This window comes from Gadus macrocephalus, chromosome 13, assembly GCF_031168955.1.
Source record: "Gadus macrocephalus chromosome 13, ASM3116895v1".
Taxonomy (NCBI): Eukaryota; Metazoa; Chordata; class Actinopteri; order Gadiformes; family Gadidae; genus Gadus; species Gadus macrocephalus.
The window spans coordinates 2,079,364-2,104,050 of record NC_082394.1 but is presented as its reverse complement, the minus strand read 5'-3'; the positions used below and the strand labels follow the sequence as shown (position 1 = coordinate 2,104,050).

Below are 24,687 nucleotides of genomic sequence, written 5' to 3'. Positions count from 1 at the left end.
CCCCTTGGCCCCCTTGGCCCCTGGCCCCCTTGGTCCCTGGCCCCCTTGGCCCCTGACCCCCTTGGCCCCTGGCCCCCTTGGCCCCTGGCCCCCTTGGTCCCTGGCTGGGCAGCGGCCTTGTGGTGGCAGTGTCTTAGCTTATACAAACCATCCCGACACGGAGAGAGAGAGAGGAGGACGGGGAGAGAGGAGGACGGGGAGAGAGGAGGAGGGAGAGGAGAGGAGGACGGGGAGAGAGGAGGAGGGAGAGGGAGAGGAGGGGGAGAGAGAGGAGGAGAGGGAGGGAGGAGGAGGACGGGGAGAGAGGAGGACGGGGAGAGAGGAGGACGGGGAGAGAGGAGGAGGGGGAGGGAGGAGGAGAAGGAGGGGGAGAGAGAGGAGGAGGAGAGAAAGGAGGAAGGAGAGAGAGAGAGCGGAGGGCGGGGAGAGAGGAGGAGGAGCGAAAGGAGAAGAGAGGATGAGGAGGGGGAGAGAGAGGAGGAGGGGGAGGGAGGAGGAGGGAGAGGAGGAGGGGGAGGGAGGAGGAGAAGGAGAGAGAAGGAGGGAAGGGAGGAGGCGAGAAAAGAGGAGAGAGGATGAGTAGGGGAGAGAGAGGAGGAGGAGGGAGAGCAAGTGGAGGGGGAGGATGGAGAGGATGAAGAGAGGAGGAGGAGGAGGAGGAGGAGGAGAGGGGATGGTGGGCAGAGCTTAGGGGGAGATGAAAAGAGAGATAAATGTAGAGCGGGGGAGAGAATGGAGGGATAGATATGAGAGAGAGAGAGAGACCCAGGGAGTCATGGTAAGTGGGGGTTGACAGCAGACCCTCCTCCACAGAGGACAGAGTTTGTGTTAAATGTGTTCAATTAAGAAATAAAACACCGGGGGCACGCACGCACGTGCGCGCGCGCACACACACACACACACACACACACACACACACACACACACACACACACACACACACACACACACACACACACACACACACACACACACACACACACACACACACACACACACACACACACACACACACACACACACACACACACACACACACTTGTGCTCTAGCTGCACTAACGGAAGGGGAGACATGCAAGCTCACAGTCTGAAAACCTTAGAATAATTCATAGGAATTGCAAGACACACATGCAACCCCCCCCCACCCCCCCCACACACACACACACACACACACACACACACACACACACACACACACACACACACACACACACACACACACACACACACACACACACACACACTGGATGTCCTGGACACCTGTCACTGTAGTCAGTTCACTGTAGGCCACATTGATGTTGTTAAGCTGTGTAATATCACCAATGTTCCTGGTGTGTGCAGCATCTAATACAAAGATAAAACCACGGGCAATACGGATATTAAACCTAACACAACATAGGCGTTCAACTGTTGCTGATTTTGAACATACACTGGATTTTGCCTTTTATTAAACGTAGGCCGACAACAAAAAAAACCTCTCAGGTAGATCCACATTCCATTGGGTATTCAGGCAGAAATGAAAGCATTCTTTGCGTTCATATTGTCTGTCTAGTCTTAAGTAAAAACCTTTACCAAGAGTCCCTCGAAGGTTGCTTTGAAATAAACCTGTGCCATGAACATTTATTTAACATAAAATTGGCAATAAATTGAAATTGAAATGATGGCCTCACCAGCGAAGGGAAAAACAATAATTTAAATTTCTCTGTTTTATCACGCTGTTTCACAAATTTTAAGTAGGTTGCTGTGGTCAAAACCAGAAAATGTTGTCCCAACAACTGTTCTACATTTCCATTGGTTGGAAGCAGAAATAAATATAAATCTGTTTGTTTGATAGACCTCCATAATATATGTCAGGCGATAGCCTCTAAAGAAAATGTATTTCCATTTCCATCCCATTTCCATCCGGTTATACAAATAAATGCTGCTTTTGTGTAGACCTTTTCGCACAAAGTCCCACATGCAGAGTAGCTATTGACACTGTGGATTAAATCGAGACAGCTTTGACGTTAAAATTGTGTTTTCTTTCTTTAAATCCATTAATAATTAATTACCTTTTCAGTTGACGGTTGACAGTTGACAGTTGACAGTTGAGAATGACCACCTTTCACACAGAACTTGCTACAGAAGACACACAGCATCATCTCTCACAGCAAGGAGTTAACAGAAGAAAATATAGAAAGTAGAAGAAGATATGGAAGATAAAGTTAGGAGCAACATACATTTTACATTTATACAATCACCCATCAATATGGTGATGTTTTCAAAAAGCTGAGCAAATCGCTGCGACTTCTAGGCCTATTCCAGCACGGTTCCACCCCTTTCCAAACCACAAACAGCTCATCAAAGAACACAGAATACTGGAGACAACTGTCTCACATTGATCTCAAGCCCGTACGTGTAACACACGCAAAAGGCAGGCTCCGTCACCGACTGTACGGTGATCAGTTAGCTGTTGTTAGCGTCTTCGTTGGAGCACGTCTGACACCGCTGTTTGTCATGCTTCCCGCCTTTTCTCCATCAGTCTGTCATGCCTTTGAGGAGCGTGTCATCGCCCTAGCGGGGTTCGGGGAGGGGTTCCTAACAAAGTATTTTAATTGGCCTTCGAGGGAATCCCTAAACAGGGGGGGGGGGGGGGGGGGGGGGGGGCGTTGAGAGGGAACGAGGGAACGATATGAATCTGTGCGTGGGAGAGCTGGTGCACTGTCAGTGTGTGCCAATAGAGAGTTGATATTCATGGTGATTCATACTCCTTTCCTCCAGTATCGCCTTACTGGTTGTTTTGACAACTTCTCATGTAAAACAATGGCAGCTCACCCGCACACTCGTACTCATTATATCTTTACATTCTATTATATTTCCTCTTACATCCCCCTTCTGTGCTCTATTATATTTAACTACCTCTAATCTATTCGAAATGTTCTATTCTATTTCAGTGTCTTGATTCCTCTTCGTTTCTCATTGGGCTCACGTTCAATCTACTCTCTCTCTGAATTGTATTCACTCTATTCATCCCCATATTATTATGTTTAGTCTATCCGATTCTCTCTATTCTATTCTATTCTATTCTCTGTAGTCAATTTTTATTCTATTAAAGTCAATTGGTTGATGTTTTACATTACTCATAGAAAGTAATCGCTCCTTCCACAGACACGCACATACAAACACACACACACCTGCACGCACACACAAGCCCACACGCATGCATGCACGCACACACATACATGTGACGCGTGCACACACACACGCACACACACGCGCACACACACACACACAGAAACATACACACACGCAAACGTACACACACACACACGCACACGCGCACACACACGCACAGGCACACGCAAACGCACACGCACACACACACACACACGCACACACAAGCCCACACAAACGTAGACACACACACACGCACACGCACACACACACACACACACACACGCACACACACACGCACATACACATTCCCACAGAGTGGCGACCCCATGGGGAGCCTAGCAGGACCCAGCAGCAGTAACTCGGTAACGGGAATAACATCGACCTGGCGGGGGGGCAGGAGGCTCGCTGGCCCGGCTGGACACCTCAGAGCGCCGTGGAGACGAACGTGTGCGGAGGGAAGCGGCTCCGCGCGTCGTAGCGGCTGCTCTGCTAACACAAAGCTAACACAAAGCTAACGCAAAGCTAACACAAAGCTAACCCAAAGCTAACGCAAAGCTAACACAAAGCTAACACAAAGCTAACGCAAAGCTAACACAAAGCTTACGAGATTCTCTGGGCGTCGCGCCCGAGGAAGACGCGACTCCTCGTCTTTGATTCGAACACGTTTGGTACATCTCCGCAGCGCCCGAGGTAAGCAGCATCAGCAGCAGGCAGGTACACAGGTACTCTGTTAAACGCGTATAGATGTGCAGATAAATGTAATCCGAGGGGAGGAAGTTTACGTTCAACAGAGCGTTTCAGTCTCCAGTTTGAACGCGACAAGCAACAAGCAGGTACAAGGCCTGCACTTCACTTCAATTCAATTGAGTTTGTTCATTATAAAAAGCATTTTGTACAGCAGTTTGAATTGTGTAGGCCATTACTGACACACTCAAACATATATGGTAATAATAGTAATCTATCTAGGTTAATAATATTCCACAAATATGTAAAAGATATTCCACCTATAGTAATCATATTCAAATCCGATATGCTTGTTAGAAAATTTGCATCTGGTTTAAACACTGATGTCGCAGCATATAGAGAGAGGAGGTGGGAGGGGGGGAGGGGGAGGAGGAGGAGGAGGAGGTGGAGGAGGTGGGGGAAGGGGAGGAGGAGGAGGAGGAGGAGAGGGAGGAAGTGGAGGAGTGGGAGGAGGAGGGAGGAGGGGGAAGACAAGATGAGATGAAAATGAATATACGGTTCAAAGAAGGAACTGAGATTAAATGAAATGGACAAGAAGAGCAGAGGAAAGGGGGGGAGGAAGAAGAGGAATGGAAGGAGGGATGAAAGAAAGAGGGGTTAAGACAAGAAAAAGATGAGTGAAAGCAGGAGAGAATGCAGAATGAGAGGCAGCACCAGAGGGAGGCGGGGGGGGGGGGGGGGGGGAGGCGGGGGGGGGGGGGGGGTAGGAGAGGGAGCTTCATAAAGAGGGAGGAGAAGAGATGCAGGGTAGAGGAGGGTTTCAGGAGTTGGGGAGGAGGGGAGAGAGAGGGATGATTTCAGCAGAGTGCGGACGTGGGAGACAGCAGGGTGTCGGTCCAACGCCTGCTACCGGAGGAGGCTGAGAGCCGACCAGGCCACTGAAACATGTTGAGAAGCATGTCGGGGAAGACGGCTGATGTGATGAGCAACAAGGAGAAACACACGGGCACATGTTCGGGGGGATGGGTGTGTGTGTGTGTGTGTGTGTGTGTGTGTGTGTGTGTGTGTGTGTGTGTGTGTGTGTGTGTGTCTGTGTGCGTGCGTTGTTGTGGTGCGTGTGCGTGTGTGTGTGTGTGTGTGTGTGGGGGGGTTGTGTGTGTGTGTGTGTGTGTGTGTGTGTATGTGTATCTGTGGGTGTGTGTGCGTGCGTGTCAGTGGTGTTTGTGGGTCCCCTATGTATTCACACATAAAAGACAGAAAAGTTTGCACAAAAGAGAATAGGAGAGATGTAGAAAGACCTTGGCTTTGAATTGTAGGAAGTTTTTGCAATTTCAAGGCCACAGACACAACCACAACCACACACACACACACACACACACACACACACACACACACACACACACACACCCCCGACACACACACATACCCATGCGCACAAACACACTCAAACAGACACACACACACAGTGTTCCTCTCACACATACAAACACATAAACGCACACACACACACACACACACACACACACACACACACACACACACACACACACACACACACACACACACACACACACACACACACACACAGAGACACACAGTCTCTCTCTTACACACGCACACACACACATGCACACACGCAAACACACACAAACACTTGCAATCTCTCTCTCACACACACACACACACACACTCACGCACAAATGAAAAGGTCCATTTACTTTACAGAGGGGCAGTATTGACAGCCCCCCTTCAACAAAAGACCCCCCCAACAAAATCAATGACTCCGAACTGTCAAAGCGAGTCCCATATCCTGCCAGTGTCCGTCCGTCCGTCCAGCCGTAGCCACAGAGTGTTAAGGCTTATGACGTTGGGGAGACTGCGGGGACTGACTCAGAGCTCAGACACAACAGCAGCAGGGTCTTCTCTCTGTTCGCCCGGTTTTTTCGTCCTTCCTTTCACTGCTGTTCGGATGATTGATGTTTTAATTATAAATTGTTTGGCGACACAGAGGCAGAATCATTCTGTTGACGGCTTCCCGCTCGGAGAGGAGCATGTTGGTATTTGCTCATGGCTTTGCCAGGGAAGTGACTCTCAAAGTCTTATTATTTCCTATTCCTCACTTTGTAATACTTATTTATTTAATTAAGTATTACAGTGTCTAAGAGATTTAAAGACAATTCAGAATGTTGTAGGTAAGTCAGGTGGTTTGGCTCAATCCAGGCCCAAAGGTTCCGTGTTTGATTCCCAATGTCCCCAGTCTGCCTGTATAGGCATCCTTGAGCAAAGATGCTCCTACCTGCTCATTAATGATACGTCCAACAAAGTAAATCACTGTCAGTCATTAAGCATAAATGCACCTTCTAAATCAACCGTGTGCGTCTGGGCGTCTGTGCACTCAGGCGAAACGCCTACTGGTACGCCACATGCCGATGGGCGCACCGTGCACGTAGCTCTACGGTGCACCATCGGGGTGACAGAATGAGAGCGCGTGCTCTCATGTTAACCGATGTACCATGACGTCGTTCATGCTAAGCTACCACTCAACTTCACGTGCCTCACTGCATCTATACGTGTAGCATGCATGATGAAGCACACGGCTTAGCTTAAAAGGCATGCGATGCAATTAGGCTAATGAGTCCGCGTTCTTTCATTATTTACTTCATTCTTTAATTATTAGGCTGAGATTGACATCAGGAATGTTGAGCAGCTGCAGTCATGTACTAGTGAAGCAGCTTGTCAGATGACTTCATTCAATGCGGTGGATACGGAAATACAGATGCATCAGGTAGGGGCTTAGCATCATGCTCACGGATTCCTACAGGTAGACTGTGGAATAACCTGAGGACGACTTAATAGATTTACATTTTACATTTAGGGCGTTTAGCAGACGCTCACATCCAAAGCGGCTTCAAATAAGAACATTGTCAGAAGAAAGAGAAACAAGAATATATCGCTGTCTGTACGGTAAGGATGTTCACAGAACCAAGTGCCAAGCACTTGGTTCTGTGAACATCCTTACTGTACCGACAGCGATATATTGTTGTTTAGCTAAGGTTTGGCACTTGTTTTTAATGAACATCCTTACTGAACATCCAAGAAGATTTGACTGCAAACTGCATGTAAGACACAGGTGGCAACGCTGTTCCTGCTGGATTTAACGCTGAATTTAATCTTGGCTTCATCTATCAACGTACTGCTTCAAAAACAATTGTAAAGTTAACCCGTTCCCCGGATACAACAGAGATAGCTAGGATAAGACACTACACAATGCTAAGTGCTATTGTTTTCAGTGCCTTGACGTAGCATGTTAATGGTACATAAACCTGAGCTAAATGCATGGGTGTTGGGCTAACAGTCCCTTCCGCTGGTCCCCGTGTCACAACACGGTGTGCGCTGCACTTTAAAGTCCAGATCGGGCGATAACATTTTGAGGTGATTGATTGATGCGTGCTAGCGGAGAAGGTGACAGGAAGTAATCAATCACTTCCTGTTGTGATGCTACATGCTCCCGCGCTAGCACAAGCAGGCCTGACCTTCCCTGTCCGCCGCAATACGGTGCTAATGGACAAGATTGAGTTTTAATCTCAGTGAAGGGGACGAGGGTTTATTGACCTAAATGGAAACGGCTATATTTCACATAGCATAGCTGGGGAAGATAGTGTTAAGGTGTGTGTGTGTGCGTGTGTGTGTGTGTGTGTGTGTGTGTGTGTGTGTGTGTGTGTGTGTATTGTGGCATCCCGCCACGTGGTCCTCGGCCTGGACGGGCCCGGGGTACCGTAGAGGACGGGGTGTACCACCCCCACCCACCAGCCGGCGAGAGAGAGCAGCCCTTTCGGCACCCCAATCAGGGTGATTGGGGGACACCTGGCCGAAAGCACGGGAGCCATGTTAAAAGGAGGCACAGCACAGCACAGCACGGGTCGGGTGCAGGAAGGAAGGGCTCGTGGCAGCAAGAGAGCCTAGAGGCCCACGGAGGCCCTAGAGACCGTGAGAACCCTGGTGGATTGAAGTGATTGTATAATAAATGCCTGGAATGGCTTTAACCTACTACAAACGCGTCGTTTGTACCGGTAACCCGGCTCATTCAAGGAGCGGGTTACCACAGTATATACATATGCACTTGTATCGGAATATATTTTCCACTGTGAAACCCATGATAATTGCTCATGATAACCTAATAATTGTTCCCCGAACAAATTTTATAAGGTACTCAGTTGATAATACACAGAAATAGTCACTGCATCCTATACAATTCTTGTACTGAACTCCTAGTTGAGTCTGAGAGAATGACGGTTAACTTCCTTTGTGTAGAGGTTTTAATTTGATATTGGTTCCAACCACAGGGGGACGAGATGTGCCTGGCAGAATAAAGGGCTCCTATTTTACCACCAGGTGTGATGTCACCAGAGGGAGGACTTTGAAATGGCTTATAATGGCGAATCAACACCACAGCCGGTGACAAAGTGGCCCTTCGCAACGGAACCCGAGCGCACGCCGAGCTCTGGTTTACGAGGTCATTTTCCACCTAAAAAACACTTCTGTTAATATAGATGAGGCAGAGGGGATGTTGAGAATCGTACCTCAAACGGCGGCAAAACTACTTCACACTTCTCATCTTCTCCTCTCTTCTTTTAAGTCATGTGGAGGATCGCTGGGGGGGATTAGCTCAGGAGGTAGAGCCGGTTGATTAGTAACTGGAAGGTTGCTGATTTCAAACCCCGAGCTCCTCGCAGGGTGTCGAGGTGTCCCTGAGCGAGACGCCTCGCCCTAACTGCTCCTGACCAGCTGGCTGTCCCCCTTGCGTGGTTGACTCCGCCGTCGGTGTGTGAATGTGCATATGAACCGTCGCTTTGGATAAAAGAGTCTGTTAAACGCCCTAAATGTGAATCTATCGGACGTCTTTAACTGAAGCAACTGACGCCGCCTTCACATGGAAGGTAGAAGGGCAAACCGGACATCGTTTTTAGTGGACGAGAGCAGGACATAATGAGGGGAGGCCTGTCTAAAACCTTTTCTACCGGAAACAGTCACGGCGTTACCGTCCTGCCATTCCGTCCCGTGCCGTCCGGAAGGCGTTGTCCGTCGGCCTCTAACACCGTCCTGACTCCATGTGTCTGCAGCGTCTGACCATCGCAGTGAATTGACAAAGGATTGCTCAAGGATGCCTGCAGGTATACTGCAGACATAAGGGTTCCAACCCACAACCTTTCAGGGTCAGGGTGTCGGACATCCTGACCACCCAACTGTCCTGCCCCCTATTGTCGCCTCCAGGCATTGAACCCCACCCTCAGACAAATGCGCCCTCCCTAATAATGAACACCAACCGGTTTACGAGGAGAGCCCTTTTGTTTGTTCATTACGAGAGCTAACAACGCTACCCTCCCTCCGGGGTCCTTAGCACATTCTCACGAGTGTCTCCACGACACCTCCACGACCGGTCACTGGGAGACGCTCATCAGCGGCAAGAACCTATGAGTGATGGCCCCTCCGACGATCCTTGGAGGACGAGGAGGCCCGCTCTGCTCAGTCATGACGCACTGAAGTGGCGCCCCCTGGGGACGGCAGCGTTCGTGCCGACTCCCTCACCGTCGTCTGAGCGTCCTTAAGGCGCGCGCACATGATCGACGAGCCCAGCGCAGGGAACGTGACCGCCCCGTTGCGGAACGAAAAGAAAAGTAATAAATCCACCGCACGATTAAACTACGCCGCCTGTTCTAAACTAAACACGCGAGAAAAAAAACCGCCAACGATCTGCTTTCCTTGCAGAGTTCTAGTGTTCGATCGCGCGTCGCTCGGTGCGTCGGGATGCACTGCAGGGCCGGCGCTGGCTGTTTCGGCGCCCTAGGCGACTCGACATCAACTTGCGCCCTGGACAGGTCTTCCGAGGGGGGGGGGGGGGGGGGTTGTTGCATTGTGGGGGGGGGGGGGGGGAGGTGTTGCATTGTCCTGCGTACTACGGTGACGGTTTCGGGTGCCCTGGCGATTGCTCCCGCGCCCCCTCCCTTCTACGTTTGTTTCGTGTATTTTAATTGACTAAATAAGGCAAATAAGGCAATAATTGCCGAGCGCTGGCCCTGACGCCCTGTGTGCGTTGGTTGTCTCCCTGTATGGAGAGCTTTTGTGATTGAGGTCACTTCGGATGAAAGGCACCTGCTCCATGACTACATGGAGATATAAGTGTCCCCGGGGGACCCAGGTGCGCCGCAGGGGCCCGAGAGGGGCCTGAGAGGGGCCCGAGAGGGGCCTCACGGGGCCCCATACGGCCGGGCGGGGGCGGGGCCAGCCCGGCAGCAGCTTGATGATTGATTGGTTGATGCACCGGGCGTCTAACGATGATCCACGGGGGGCGAGCCGGAGGCGACCCGGAGCCAGCCAGCGCCGCAGGCCGACCCCGCCGCCGCCGCCGCTTCCTGTCGTCATCATTCTTCATTACGCCTCTCTGTCTCTGTCTCTGTCTCTCTCTGTCTCTCTCTCTCTCTCTCTCTCTCTCTCTCTCTCTCTCTCTCTCTCTGTGTCTCTCTGTGTCTCTCTGTGTCTCTCTGTGTCTCTCTGTGTCTCTCTGTCTCTCTCTGTCTCTCTCTGTTTCTCTCTGTCTCTCTCTCTCTCTCTCTCTCTCTCTCTCTCTCTCTCACGATGTCTATTCTTGTTTGTAGTTTCTCCATAATATGTTCAGTCTAGGTTACCTGTGTGTGTGTGTGTGTGTGTGTGTGTGTGTGTGTATGTGTGTGTGTGTATGTCTTAATGTACAGACTTGATAGTTTTCTGCCAATTACATCACTGCTCATTTTCCACACACACACCTCTCTATCGCAATCATAATAATCTAGAGATTAGGAGATTTGAGTCCAAGCAGAAAGGTCCTGGGTTTGATCCCTGCAGTCTGTCTATTGGTATCCTTGAGGAAAAATGCCCTAAACACAACCTGCTCATTAGTAACATCCAACTCTAAATCATTTAATTCAATTAAACATTTATTTGGATGGGTAAACAAGATGCTTTAATCCGGTACAAAGCATCCCTTCGCTCCGAGACGAATGCCTTGTCGTACATTGTCCCCGACAAATGAACAAATCCACGACACGGATTAAAGCCTATTGTACAGACTCGCCGTCGCTTCCAATGAATCTGTTCCCCCTGTAAACCGGAGAGCAGACCTCACCAGAGAACGGGTGGCACATGTTCAGCCTCCTCATCCATGAGCCCTCCCTCTTCCCTCTCCTTCGGGCCGAGGGTCTCTATGCAGGCAGGGCCGCTCCGGGTGAGGCCACTGGATCCCTCGATGGTGAAGCAGTAAACCAGGACAGCGGAACAGCAGCATGCGGCGCGACTGAATCAATCTGGCCCGGACCGGGCCCAGGGCCGCTGCCGTGGGAACGCCAGGTGTGATGTGGAGCAGATTGAGCTGGAGACCCACGCCGAGGCACGCTAAGGATGGAGCCGGAGGGAGTGACTTGGCATCATGGGCTGTTGGAGTGATGCGTATTTTTTGTGTTGAATGGGGAAGCGTTATGCTTAAAGGCTTTCACATGTGTGAAAAGCGTTTTTATATTTGAAAGGCTTTTACAGGAATGAAGGTTCATACATTGATAAAGGATTAAACATGTTTCAAAGGCTTTAACATTTTTATGTATACCTGTATAAAATCGTCTCTGTATAGAACCGTTAATCCGCCTCAGAGTCCCTGTCTCACATTCTACATATTAATTTCACATTCTTTGCAGCAGTATTTGCAAAACACTTGGCAAACAGCGATACATTTTTTTTCAGTCCAGGAAGAGTAAATGTATACCCCTGTTTTTTTGTATAGTCGATTTTTCTGACAATTCGCCCGTAAAAACAGCCGTCAAACCCTCATGCTTTCTGTGTGTGTGAGTGGGCTGCAATAAGCAGGTTTTAAAAGCAGGGATGAGGAGTAAGGAGAATAGAAGAGGAGTATACAGAGGATAAATTGGTACGAATCGGTGAGGATAGAGTTGAGTGGAGCGGAATTCCACAAAAGAATGGACGATTCCGTAGAATTACAAAAACAGGGAACGGGGCTATCGGGGGGAGATTGTAAAATAAAAAGTTAAAAACAGAGGAGCGAGTCACCAAAGTTAACATCAAACTTTCTTTCCATGAAAAAACCTGAACTGTGAAAAGATTGGTAAGATAGAAACACTAGGCGGCAAAACTGAGTGCTGGAAGAGCAGACGACAGGAAATGGGAGGAGAGGGGAAATTTAGGAGGGAGAGAGTGTGAACGAGAGAGAGAGAGTGAGCGAGAGAGAGCAAGAGAGGGCGAGCGAGACAGCGAGAGAGGGAGTGAGAGCGAGGGACCGAGAGAGAGAAAGAGAGACAGTGAGAGAGCGAGAGAGCGAGAGAGCGAGAGAGAGAGAAAGAGAGAGACGGCGAGAAAGGGAGAGAGAGAGCGAAAGAGTGAGAGAGACAGCGAGAGAGACAGAGACAGCGAGAGCGGACAAGTGGATTGAGATGAGCTTGGCAGTGCAGCGGTGATTGACACTCATCGTCGGCTTGCGATCCCGCGGCCCCGCGGGGCGAGATTACCGTACGACATCCGAATGGGTTCGGCGACTGGGGGAACGTGTGATCGTGTGACCGTGACGGTGTGACTGTGGGACTGTGGGGCCGACTCCGGCAGCCGCCGCATCGAGAGGGGACGCAAGAGCACGGCAATGATCTAAGCAATCAAAAAAAAAAAAAAGAAGAAGCTAAAAAGAAGGGTTGAAAGTGGGCAATCACAGCCCTTCCATCATGAAGCGTTCTCTGTGCACGGCCCGAGTGGAGAGGAGACGGCATGATTACAGCTCTACCTCGCCTGCGCCGAACCTGATCGGCTCCGGGACAGCGTTCTTCCTCAGAGCGTCTTGGGGTTCGATTAGATAAAGTTTACTTTATCGTAGCCTCGCGACCGATTCATTGGGAGGCCATTGATTCATTTAAAGGTCCACAATTATACCACCAGGTGAGAGTGTGATTAGCCATTACAAGCCGTTTTGATATTCTGCCTCTTCCTGTGTTTTAGTGACATCACAAGTGGGCATGTCCACCTAGATGTGTTCTGGATAGTTCAGTCTACCAGCATAGCCAGTGGACAGTAGCAAACGTTACGCATCTATCTTTCATGCAACTAGGTGGACACGCCCACTTGTGATGTCAGAAGAGGCATATTCTAAACGGCTTGTAACGGCTTATCTCACTCAAACCTGGTGGGATAATATGGGACCTTTAAATGTCTGTTTTTATGCGTGAATCAGTGTCCCCAGTGCGTGTTATGAAGAAGAGACCCAGAGAATGATGGATTTCTCCAGAGAAAAGTTAAAGTAATTCACGAGTTTGACTCCTAGGGTAAGAGATCATCAATACATCCGACTGTAAGACACCCGGAGTCCTATCGAGTACCGTCGTTACCAGAAACATTTTGAATTACAGTTGGATATTAATTCATTCTCATGTTAAATGAATCACAGGGAACAGATTATCCTACTTGGTGAAATGCCTCTCGAGTCTAGACAAACTGATGCTTTGATGAGCCACGAGTTATATTGACTACTACACACTGCTGGGAACTAGAACAACAGGGAGGAGAAAAGAGAGAGAGAGAGAGAGAGAGAGAGAGAGAGAGAGAGAGAGAGAGAGAGAGAGAGAGAGAGAGAGGGAGAGAGAGAGAGAGAGAGAGAGAGAGAGAGGGAGAGAGGGAGAGAGAGAGAGAGAGAGAGAGAGAGAGAGAGAGAGAGAGAGAGAGAGAGAGAGAGAGAGAGAGAGAGAGAGGGAGAGAGGGGAGAGAGAGAGAGAGAGAGAGAGAGAGAGAGAGAGAGAGTAAAATCTAGAAATGCACAAGCAAAAGGAAAATGTATCAGAAGGATGAAGGGAAATAAAACAGAGCAAAAGATCACAAACACTTTGCATACTGTCTGTAATGTAGATGGGTTCATACATATCGCTATGCGGCAGTCGGCACATTGTTCTTCACAGATCTGCAAGGTATCTGAATGTTAGCTTGTTGCCTCCGCAGTTGGAGTCTGGCCGAGGCCGCGAGACACAAACCCAATTTGCGAGACGACTAAATCCTATTATTTGTATTGTGTTGTTCTGTGTTTCTGTGCCAGCGTGATCATCTTTTCATGAAGACAGATCGACAGCCGATCAGAACAGGTGTGGGCTTCGATCCTCTGCTGCTCCTTGATGTACTTAAGTATAATTGGTCTATATGGACAGTATATAAGGATGTGTTTAGCATAACGTGGGGGGGGTGGGGGGTAATGGGATGACCTCGTATCTATGCTAGACATGAAATCCTTCCCCCCAGCTGTTGTGGATAATTAATTTGGTTCAACAGTTTAAGCAAGACCAAGATATTATCTAATAATGGCATAATGTAATTACAAATGATAATCTCTGTTAAACCCACTTCTGGTAAGACTCTGGGGACTAAAATGCGACGGCATTACGGAACTAACTAAATAAAGGCTGGCGATATAAACGGGAAAGTAAAGGGTAATGGCTCGGGTGCCTCAATCCCAGCCAGAAGGTTGCTGGTTCCACATTTTTAACACTGATGATGTCATCCCTGAGCCAGAGGACCAAGGGTTGCCGCATGTCCAACTAGTCACATTAATATGTGAGAGATTTGTTAACGCTGGCACTTCAGTTCAACAATCGTCGTACTAAGTATGGTTTTTGATGTGATCGTTGTCGTCGAGTGGACTCTTGTCTCTTGCCGATAACGCGGTGCAAAGACACCTCACGTGCAATGATCGTGGCGTTCAATGGTAGAGAACGGACGACACAATAAAAATAATCATTGTGTTCTTTTCAACTGTTCAAGGAAGTATTGACCCAGCACAGTGTTATAAACCAAAGCCCTGTTTATCCATGCAGTGTGACATCTAACCTGCCACCAATTCAGTAGACCCTGTATAGCAGCAAACAGCAAGCTAACGAATCAAGCTAAGGCCATGTTGCGCAGACAGTCAGCTAATCATAACCGTTCCCCTGCCCTGGTCCTCAGAGACGGCCACCTCCTCTGCTGTCAGTCCACTGCCAGGGGCCTGGTCTTCCATGCTGAGAATGCATTATGAGGCGAGGGTCTTCTGCCAGATCAGTGGGCATGTACAGGTTTTCATGTTCCCAGAAGAGACAGGCCCAACTCCTGTGTGTTGTCCCGGCATAACACAAAACCATGTAAACACAGGGATTTTACAAGCGTTTCACTGATTCCAACAGACACGTTACGTAAATGCTAAGAGGTAAGAAGGGCATTGGACTGAAAACTGATCGGCCAAAAGGCCTGCCAGCCTAGGTCAGTGGAACAGAGTGATCAGGGGAATTTGTTCGGGGGGGGGGGGGATTAGGTACAGACACTAGCGAGAGAAAGACACTGTGAGTGTAATGTTGTCACGATGGTGAACTCCGACAAAGCTCATTCCTTCTTTCCTGATGTTAATTCCATCAGTCGGCTAGCCGTGTGGAAATAAAAGAGACTGAAAATGACCCTGAACTTTAACCTGACCCCGTGGTTGGAGAACAAGATTTGGTTCATTTCTGATGTGACAGAGAAGACAGGAGGTGACACAGAAGAAGAGATGAGAGCGGAAGATGAGGAGAAAAAGCAGGAGTAGAGACAGAGGAAGAGACGATAGAGGAAGAGAATGAGAAGAGACAGAGGAAGAAATGAAAGAGGAAGAGGATGAGAAGAGTCAGCAAAAATGCCAGAGGATGAGAAGAGACAGAGGAAGAGATGAAAGTGAAAGAGGATGAGAAGAGACATAGGAAGAGAGGATAGAGGAAGAGGATGAGGAGAGAGAGAGAGAGAGAGAGAGAGAGGAAGAGACAGAGTAGGAGAAGGGACTAAGAATGATGAAGAGAAGACAGAGGAGGATAAGTAGATGAATAGGGAGAGAGGCAGAGAAGGTTGACTGCAAGGACATGAGAAGAAGTTAAAGGGAATTAGAGTGACGGAAGTAGGTGAGTGACAGAGCAACATAAATAGTATTCATTTTGATATGAAGATAAACACAAAAATAGAGAGGAGAAGAGGAGAGAACAGATGAGAGATAGCTAGACAGGAATCAGAGGGAACGACATGAAGGAACGCAGATGACAAACTATCAACGTAAGTAAAGAAGGGATATATTACTTTATCAGAAGAGGTCAAAGAAAAAGTGAGATAGGAGGGAAAGAACAAAAAGCACAACGCTAAAGTGGCATCAATAGAGCGCCCTCCTTTAAGATCTGAGTAAAGAGGCAGTCTATACCAGTTCTGACGTCTATCGCTCGTGGGCAGTAAACAACCCCCCCCCATGGAGTCGAGCGCTCCTCTGATGCTGAGCACCGAGGGGGAGCTGGCTTCAATGTCAACCGACAAAGATATTGACGGGATTCAGCCATACTCGGGCCCCACCCCGCTATAAACACCAGGGTAGACGAGGACAGAGACGAGACGGGGACTGGGAGTCAGCTGTGGGGAGGCTCACGGTTCAAGTAGTAGACTATCTACTATTTTGTCTTTTATACGGTTTAATTTATGGTTCGATTCCATTCCTGGTCGGAGTCAAAAGGATTTAAAATATGTTTTACAATGCAATCAGATGTGTGTGTGTGTGTGTGTGTGTGTGTGCGTGCGTGCGTGCGTGCGTGCGTACGTGCGTGCGTGCGTGTGTATGAGAATGTGTGTGTGCGATGTGTGTGTGTTTGTCTGCGCACGCATGTGTGAGCATGTGTTTGTGTGGTGTGCGTTTGTGTTGTGTGTCTGTGTTTGCATGCGCGTGCGCGTGTGGGCTTTTGGCAATCAGCCTAAAAGCGATTATCATACCATTTGGTTTGTCGGTCGATGACCCTGTTTACATTATACTTCATCTTACATACATTACATGCATTACATAACACTGCACGCAGCTTAGCTTTAAATACTGCTATTATGCTAATGGCCGCGCAGGTGGAAGGCTGCTCCACAGGAGCTATGTTTAGCGGGTTAGCCTGGGCGATGCTCACTGTGAACCCCACGATGGGCGAGCGAGGGAGCAAGCTGTTCACTGAAGAGAGCGAGGGTAGAGTTCCAGAGTGTTTTACAAAAAATGGACATTGGTCAACTTTTCAACCCTCCAATCAAACAGCCTTCCGCTGCATCAGGGGCTACGTTCCTGTTCTGATGGGGAATCGACGTGCTGTTAGCACATAGCATGCGGCAGTGTAGCGCGCGGCAGTGTAGCGCGCGGCAGTGTGGCGCGCGGCAGTGTAGCGGTGTGAAGCCGCTATTCCACTGTCATGGCCTTGCTAACGTGAATTGATTACATACCAAACTTTGGGTACGAGTGTGTTTGTGTGTGTGTGTGTGTGTGTGTGTGTGTGTGTGTGTGTGTGTGTGTGTGTGTGTGTGTGTGTGTGTGTGTGTGTGTGTGTGTGGTGTGTGTGTGTGTGTGTATGGTGTGTGTTTGTATGGTGTGTGTTTGTGTTTGTGTGTGTGTGCGTGTGTCAGTTTATGAGTGTGTGTGTGTGTGTGTGTGTGTTCATGAGTGTGTGTGTGTGTGTGTGTGTGTGTGTGTGTGTGTGTGTGTGTGTGTGTGTGTGTGTGTGTGTGTGTGTGTGTGTGTGTGTGTGTGTGTGTGTGTGAGAGATTGGGAGTGGTTTGTGTAAGTTTGAGTGTGTGTGAGGGTGTGTGTGTGTGAGTGAGAGTGTGTGTGTGTGTTGGTGTGTTATATATAGTAGAATATGTTCCAAAACAATAGAACACTACTAAAACACGACAAGAAGATTTGTATTTGTATTGTTACTCTAAGACAACAATACAATAATACGATTAAACTATATGAGGGTGCTACATAACCTTAAGGAGTGTCACAGCAATGCCTTTTATAAACTCCATCACGCTCGCCCTCCGAGCACACACTTCACAGTGAGCCCCTCAGCTCGGCCAATGGGAAGGAGAGCTGCCTCTGTGCTCCAGATAAGCCAACCACGGGAGCCGTATCAGCAGGCACACAGAGTACACCTCTGGTCTGTGTTTGGACACAGCCAATCCCCGTCCAGGGAGCAGTAAACATCTCTTATCACTGTGAGGAGTGGACAGGGGGCCGGAGCCCACCGGGCTCTAGTCCCCGGGCATTATCTGACATTACAAAGCCGCACTGCCCCAGAGGAGACCGCCGCGATACGGCTGTGTGTGAGGAAGTGTGTATTTGTGTGCGTTTTGTGTGTTTGTAGGCACTTTGTGTGTTTGTGTGTGCGTGTGAAAGAGTATGTGTGTGTGCTTTGTGTGTTTGTATGCGCGATGTGTGTTTGTGTGTGTGTTTCACATCACACACAGTTCTTATCTATTTTTGTTTGGGATACAAGGCTGTTCACGGCTTGAAAGTTTGCTTGAGGCTTAAGGAAATACTTAAAGTCAACACCCATCGCAAACATCGCACCATTCACGAGGAAGGGTTCCAGAGGTACACGATCACATAGAGACACAGACCTCAGATGTGAAAGGAACACAGATTATTGCCTGTGATAGATAAACACATACTATAACACGCGATGGCGGCGGTGCATTTATCGTGACCTGAATGCGATTCATGGAATCAGAGAAGGATGCACAACATCCTGTAAGCAAAAAAAGAAAGTCAAATCTAATCACGAGGGACATTAACAGCACGTTAGCTTCCCGGTACTGTGAGCAGAACTAACGAAGGCCCGGTAAAACACTGGAATCATGAAGCTCTTAGCATGATAGCATTCAAGCTGCATTCAGTTGGTTCGGGCTTAGAATGCGATGAGGGTGAGTTGTTTTGTACACCCAACATCACATGCAACATGGTTGAGTTACCTTGGTTTCATTGGCTGCTTGTCGTTGTTCAATTCAACCATTAAAACCCCCAAAATTAAAACAACAATTGAGAGGGAAATTAACTTAAGAGTGTGAGATTTCTCACATAACCGTGAGATGTGAGGCAGTCTTCATTTTACAATTGGCTTCTCTTGGTATCTATTGTGCGTCTGATTGGAATTTAATTAGCAATTGAATTGAGAGTTGAATTGTGAATTACAGCGTTCATTGTATCGATTTGAGATGGGTATTGATTGCAAATGTAACTGAATTGTTAATTACATTTTACATCAATTTGAAGTAATCTTTCATATGAGGGATTTCTAAGAAGATTTCATAGGCCTGTCATCTGTTGTACTGAATATGACTTGAACTGAATCCAGACCGATCCACTGCAGTCCCACAGACCTCCATATGGCTGAGGCGTTTTCCAGCGGTACCGAGGAAATACATTGAGCGACGGCCTGGAACCAGCCTGGCGTGAAGTCCACTGTGAGCCCGTGCATGCTGCATTCATCACGCCGTATTCATCACGTCTCCCTCATATAGGCTGGAGCTCTTTGAAGAGGCTTCGGCCGAAGTCAGCCAGGAGCTCATTCAGAGCTCTCCATTGACCTTCTGTTCCGCCCTTTCACTGCAGAAAGACTCTGCACATGAAGGTGTCCTCCAGGGGAACCTATGAGTCTTCAACATCAATGTGTGTGTGTGTGTGTGTGTGTGTGTGTGTGTGTGTGTGTGTGTGTGTGTGTGTGTGTGTGTGTGTGTGTGTGTGTGTGTGTGTGTGTGTGTGTGTGTGTGTGTGTGTGTTTGTGTGCCTGTGTGTTTGTGTGTGCATGTGGGGTGTGTGTGAAGAATGGTCAAGTTAATCTGTGGTCATGCACTCCTCCACCCCTCACTATTATCAATTCTTGTATGTGAATGTATTGTATGTGTGTAGGTGTGTGTGTGTGTGTGTGTGTGTGTGTGTGTGTGTGTGTGTGTGTGTGTGTGTGTGTGTGTGTGTGTGTGTGTGTGCGTGTGTGTGTCTGTGTGTGTGTGTGTGTGAGAGATTTCGTGCACGAGCAGATGTCTGTATATACATGCATGTGTATCGTGTTTCGTGTTCTCACCATAAACCCCACCTTCTCGCTCTTTTATCTACTTCCTGTCTTCTCTCTCTCTCCTTCGCTGTCGTCTCTGTCCCTGGTTCCCTCTCCTCTCTCTCTCCTATGCCTCCCTTCATCTCTCTACCATCCGTGTCGCTCACTTTCCCTGTATTCCTCTCTATGTGAATACAGGTACGTGTGTGTGTTTGTGTCTGGTTTGCATCTCTGTGCTTGCAAGATTTTGTGTGTGTCTGTCTGTGTGTGTGTGTGTGTGTGTGTGTGTGTGCGTTTGTGTGCTTTGGCGGGCAGCGGCAGCCTTCATCTGTAGTCCCAGCATGCACCAGGCAGGTAATGACAAGCTGCAGACGACCAGAATGTCACAACTTCTCCCAATTGCTGCTGACGTCAGCCACCTCTCACACACACACACACACACACACACACACACACACACACACACACACACACACACACACACACACACACACACACACACACACACACACACACACACACACACACACACGCATATAAGCACACACACACACACGCACACACAAATACACCGTTCGCACACAGGTACGCACTCCCATATACAGACACACATACACATAGACCGTATAGACACCGTTCAAATGTGAAAAACACAAAAACAAATCAACACACATGCATTTGCACACATACACACGTAAAAACCTCTGTGAACACACACTGCTGGTCATCAATAGTGCTTGTTGCACGCACTACACACACACAACCGAACATGGTCCTGCCCGATTACCCCTTTGTTTTGGTCCATTATGATGTGCCTACGTGCATGAATTAGCAGATGTTGTTACACTCATGCGTAACATTATAAAAATGCACAGGTGGGCACTTACACAGAGGTGCATGGACCTCTCTCTCCACCACTCTCTCTCTCTCGTTTCACCACTCTCTCGGTATCCCTCGCCCACCTGTCTCTACATCTGCATAGTGTGGACAGACACTATATTCACATGGCTGAGCAGGGGACAGCGTCAATATTCTCGTCGAGGTATAAGCTACACTAAAATGTGAGGAGTATACAGTTAACAGTGATTCCAGTACATGAGAAAAATACATTGGTATTGAATTAGAAACTATGGTATCGCACAATGTATAGCTCAACAGTAACTATATCGGAATTAATCTTCAGGGGAGAAAAATACATTTTAACGAACATGATGATTAGCATTTACGTTCATCAACGCTAGCTAGTGAGTTAGCGAGTTAGCTAGTGAGTTTCCCTGCTTCCCTCCCTGTCTCTGGAGCTTTTCCATGAGGTTCTCAGCCATCCTAGAGTCCGGAATAGCAATCTGTCCTTCCTCAGACGCCAGAAGGCCAGATAACCAGCCCACTGAATGTCACACATCAAGTCCAACGCTGCAAATGTCACAAGCAATGGCACGGAAGAAACAGATGTCAAGCATTTGCCTGTTAATAAAGTTGATTCTACATGACAGTCCACATGGACAAGGCCAGAACTAATGTTATTAACATTGCATTATAGAGTAATTTACATCCTTAAAAACATTGTTTTGGCAGATTGCGTTTGACATTTTACGGAAAACTTAAGGTCATGACTTCAATGATGTGAAGAAAAGATTTCTGAAAACTTTTAATAAGGCGGAAAGGTCAGGAAATTACAACGAAAGCCTTTCAACTAGGCTCAAACTTCCGCAGTCTGTCTTCAAAGAGCAGTGACAAGCTTATGGTTTCAAACGTTGTCTGTGGGCCAGTGACGCATGGGGACTATCGGATAACGTGTAGCGGAAAGGTTCTGGGTTCAAGACCCAGTTTCCCAAGCCTACCTAAAGGTGTTGTGTAGCAAGATACCCCAACCTGCCCCTGACTGGCGGGAATCTGAATTCACAGGAAGTCACTTCGGATAAAATTAAAAGATAGATAATAAAAATACAAAAATAAGGGCTAATATTATTGGACGGTGAGCCTCTGAGGAGACACAACTGTTATGTAAAGACATCCGCACTCATGGGGTTTTCTTCTGCTATCCATTTCTTCTCAAATAAATGTGATTAGCATTAGGAGACATTTAATTCGGGAAAGAATATCAGGCCTTCAGCAATGTACTCAGACCATCATTTATAAAACGTTTTCTATAAATGATCATCCGGCATAACACATAATAAATAATAATAAGATACCCTTGCTTTATTCTGTATTTTTCACATTTTCATTCATTCATTTTTCAGGGGGGGGGGGGGGGGGGGGGGGGGGGGCGGAGGAAAGGGACTTCATTGAGATTCAGGTCATAGAGCTAATCATTTATTCATGGCAGCACAGCTTTTCGTCATGGCCGATAAGAAAGAATCCTGTCTGGATTTCCTCTAGGTTAATAGAATGACAAACAACACAGTGGGCTATTCATTATGAATAATGAAATAATGTTCCACTTGACACACACTCTTCAGAGACTGGGTGTTGGTATGGACCAACTCATTCATAATTCCTGTGTGACAGGTGGGGTTTCGCTCACAGAAAACGACCACACGCTGAACAATTAAGGCTTTTAAGCTAGATTACGTCAGTCATTTGCACGTGGGGTGCACTAATAGGCAGCTAGCGCCACGGGTTCTTTTAGAACAAGCTTATGAATCGATCCTCTCACCGGCACTGCTTCGACAAACTGTAGCTTAAGAGACAGGGCTACAAGCTAATCCTTAAATAAATCAACATGGATTTAAAGCCTAAAATACAAAACCATGCGTTATCCATTATTCATCAGTTCCATCCCTAACTATTAATCCTTCCATAAATCTACCATCCCTCCCTCACTTCATCCACTCCTAACTAGCCACTCATCTTTCTTTCTATCTATACATGCGTACAAGCTCGCTCATATGCATATCCTGTTAAAAAATTACATTTTCAACATTCAACTTTTAAAATTTTGCATTGACAAAAAGGGTCAAGAAAGTAACCCTACTTCAAAGGAATGACTCACTACAATCCAACCTTACATCCATCCCTTCATCGTTGCATCCATCTATCAGTCCATCCATCATTGCATCACAACCATCATCCATCCATCTAGCAATCCATCCTTCATTCCATCCATCCGACTTTCCATCCGACTTTCTATCATGTCATCGATCCAACCAGTGAAACATTTACATTTACATTTAGGGCATTAAGCAGACGCTTATATCCAAAGCGACTTTCAATGGCTAGGGTAAGATGTTCGACAATGCTAAGTACCATTTTTAAGTGCAAGGACATAAAATAAGTGTAAATATTAAGTGCCAGGACGTACAGACACACAATAAGTGCGGAAGAGGGGTTTAAGGGGGTTAAGCGACGCAGAGTCTAGCTCACCTTCTCCGCAGACTGCGCCGTGCCGAAGAAGATGGGGATGAAGGCCAGCCAGACGATGCAGGTGGTGTACATGGTGAAGCCGATGGGCTTGGCCTCGTTAAAGTTCTCCGGCACGCCGCGGGTCTTGATGGCGTAGATCGTACACGTCACCATCAGCAGGATGCTGTATCCCAGCGAGCAGATGATCTGCAGATCCGTGATGTCGCACTTCAACACCCCCCTCGCCAGACTCGGATCGATGGTCTTCTGCTCGTCGTAGTCTATGACGGTGTTGGGCGGGTCCACGCCGAACCAGATGAACACCCCCAGCAGCTGGGCGGAGATCAGGCTGGAGGTGATGGCCAGCTGGGAGGTGGGGCTGATCAGCCGCGGCGCCGTCACCGACTTCTTGCCCTGCTCGAAGATGCGGTGGATGCGGTTGGTCTTGGTGAGCAGCGCGGCGTAGCTGATGCACATGCCCAGCCCCAGGAAGACGCGGCGCATGGAGCACACGCCCACGTCGGGCTCGGCGATCATCAGGAAGGTGATGACGTAGCACAGGAAGATGCCCGTCAGCAGCACGTAGCTCAGCTCCCGCCCCGACGCGCGCACGATGGGCGTGTCGTTGTGGCGCACGAAGGTGGCCACCACGAACACGGTGGCCACGATGCCGCCACGGCGAGGAACACGGGGATCACTGCCCAGGGCGAGCTCCACTCCAGCTGGACGACGGGGATGGGCTGGCAGGCGGTGAGGTTGGGGTTGGGCCGCATGCTGTAGGAGCACAGCTTGCAGGTGAACTCGTCGTGCTGGTACTGGTAGCCGTCGCAGGGCTCGCAGTGCCAGCAGCAGGGCATGCCCTTCACCACCTTCTTCCTCTCGCCCGCCTTGCAGGGCAGGCTGCACACCGAGCTGGGGATCTGCAGCTCCCCTCGGGGCCACTGCATGTCCTCGATCTGGGGGGGGGGGGGGGGGGGGGGGGGGGGGGGGGGGGGGGGGGGGGGGGGGGGGGGGGGACGACAACAACAAAGGGGTTCAGGGGGGACACTTTGGTTGGTCACCGCAGCAGCTGGTTTGTTATCTAAAGGGAGTGACGGTGGGTTCAGGGATGGGGCAATGAGGCTGCCTGCAGGTTAGGTTGCAGACTTCTAGTAGAAGTTGTCTGATGTGTTATTGCTAAGAAAAGAAGAAAATATTGGAAGATTTGACGTTTCTTTGTGAGTCTCATTATCTTATTCATTGAATAAGATCTTTAATGAATATCCCCCCCAGCCATACCTACATCGCTTTTCAGCTTGTTTTATTTTAAAGGTCTTTAAAGTTGGTTTTCTACACAATCAACTCATGTTATTCTGCACTGTATGCAGCACTGTTTCATCTCCAGCACCGTGTCTAAGCTATACTAATGTCACAGCACTATTGACTAGGAGCTTGACCGCTGCTAATATGCAATGAGCACACTATTATGGAAAGATCCATATTAGCAAATTCCTCCCGGATCATTACAAGAGATGAAAATAACGTCCTTTCATCTAAATAATTGCTGGAGTGGAAACATTGTTTGCGTTTAGCCTTTCAGGCCTTTGTATTGACTTGTGTTACTGTTGCATTCATTTGA

The 24,687-nt window shown here is 48.4% G+C and overlaps 1 protein-coding gene across 1 annotated transcript in view; it reads right to left on the bottom strand.

The window, feature by feature from the left end:
• Positions 1-24,687, bottom strand: part of LOC132470917 (metabotropic glutamate receptor 7) — a 42,034-nt gene that overhangs the window by 10,179 nt on the left and 7,168 nt on the right. The window contains 2 exon segments of the mRNA XM_060069849.1: positions 23,091-23,743; positions 23,746-24,042. Coding sequence (XP_059925832.1) covers positions 23,091-23,743; positions 23,746-24,042 — 950 coding nt within the window.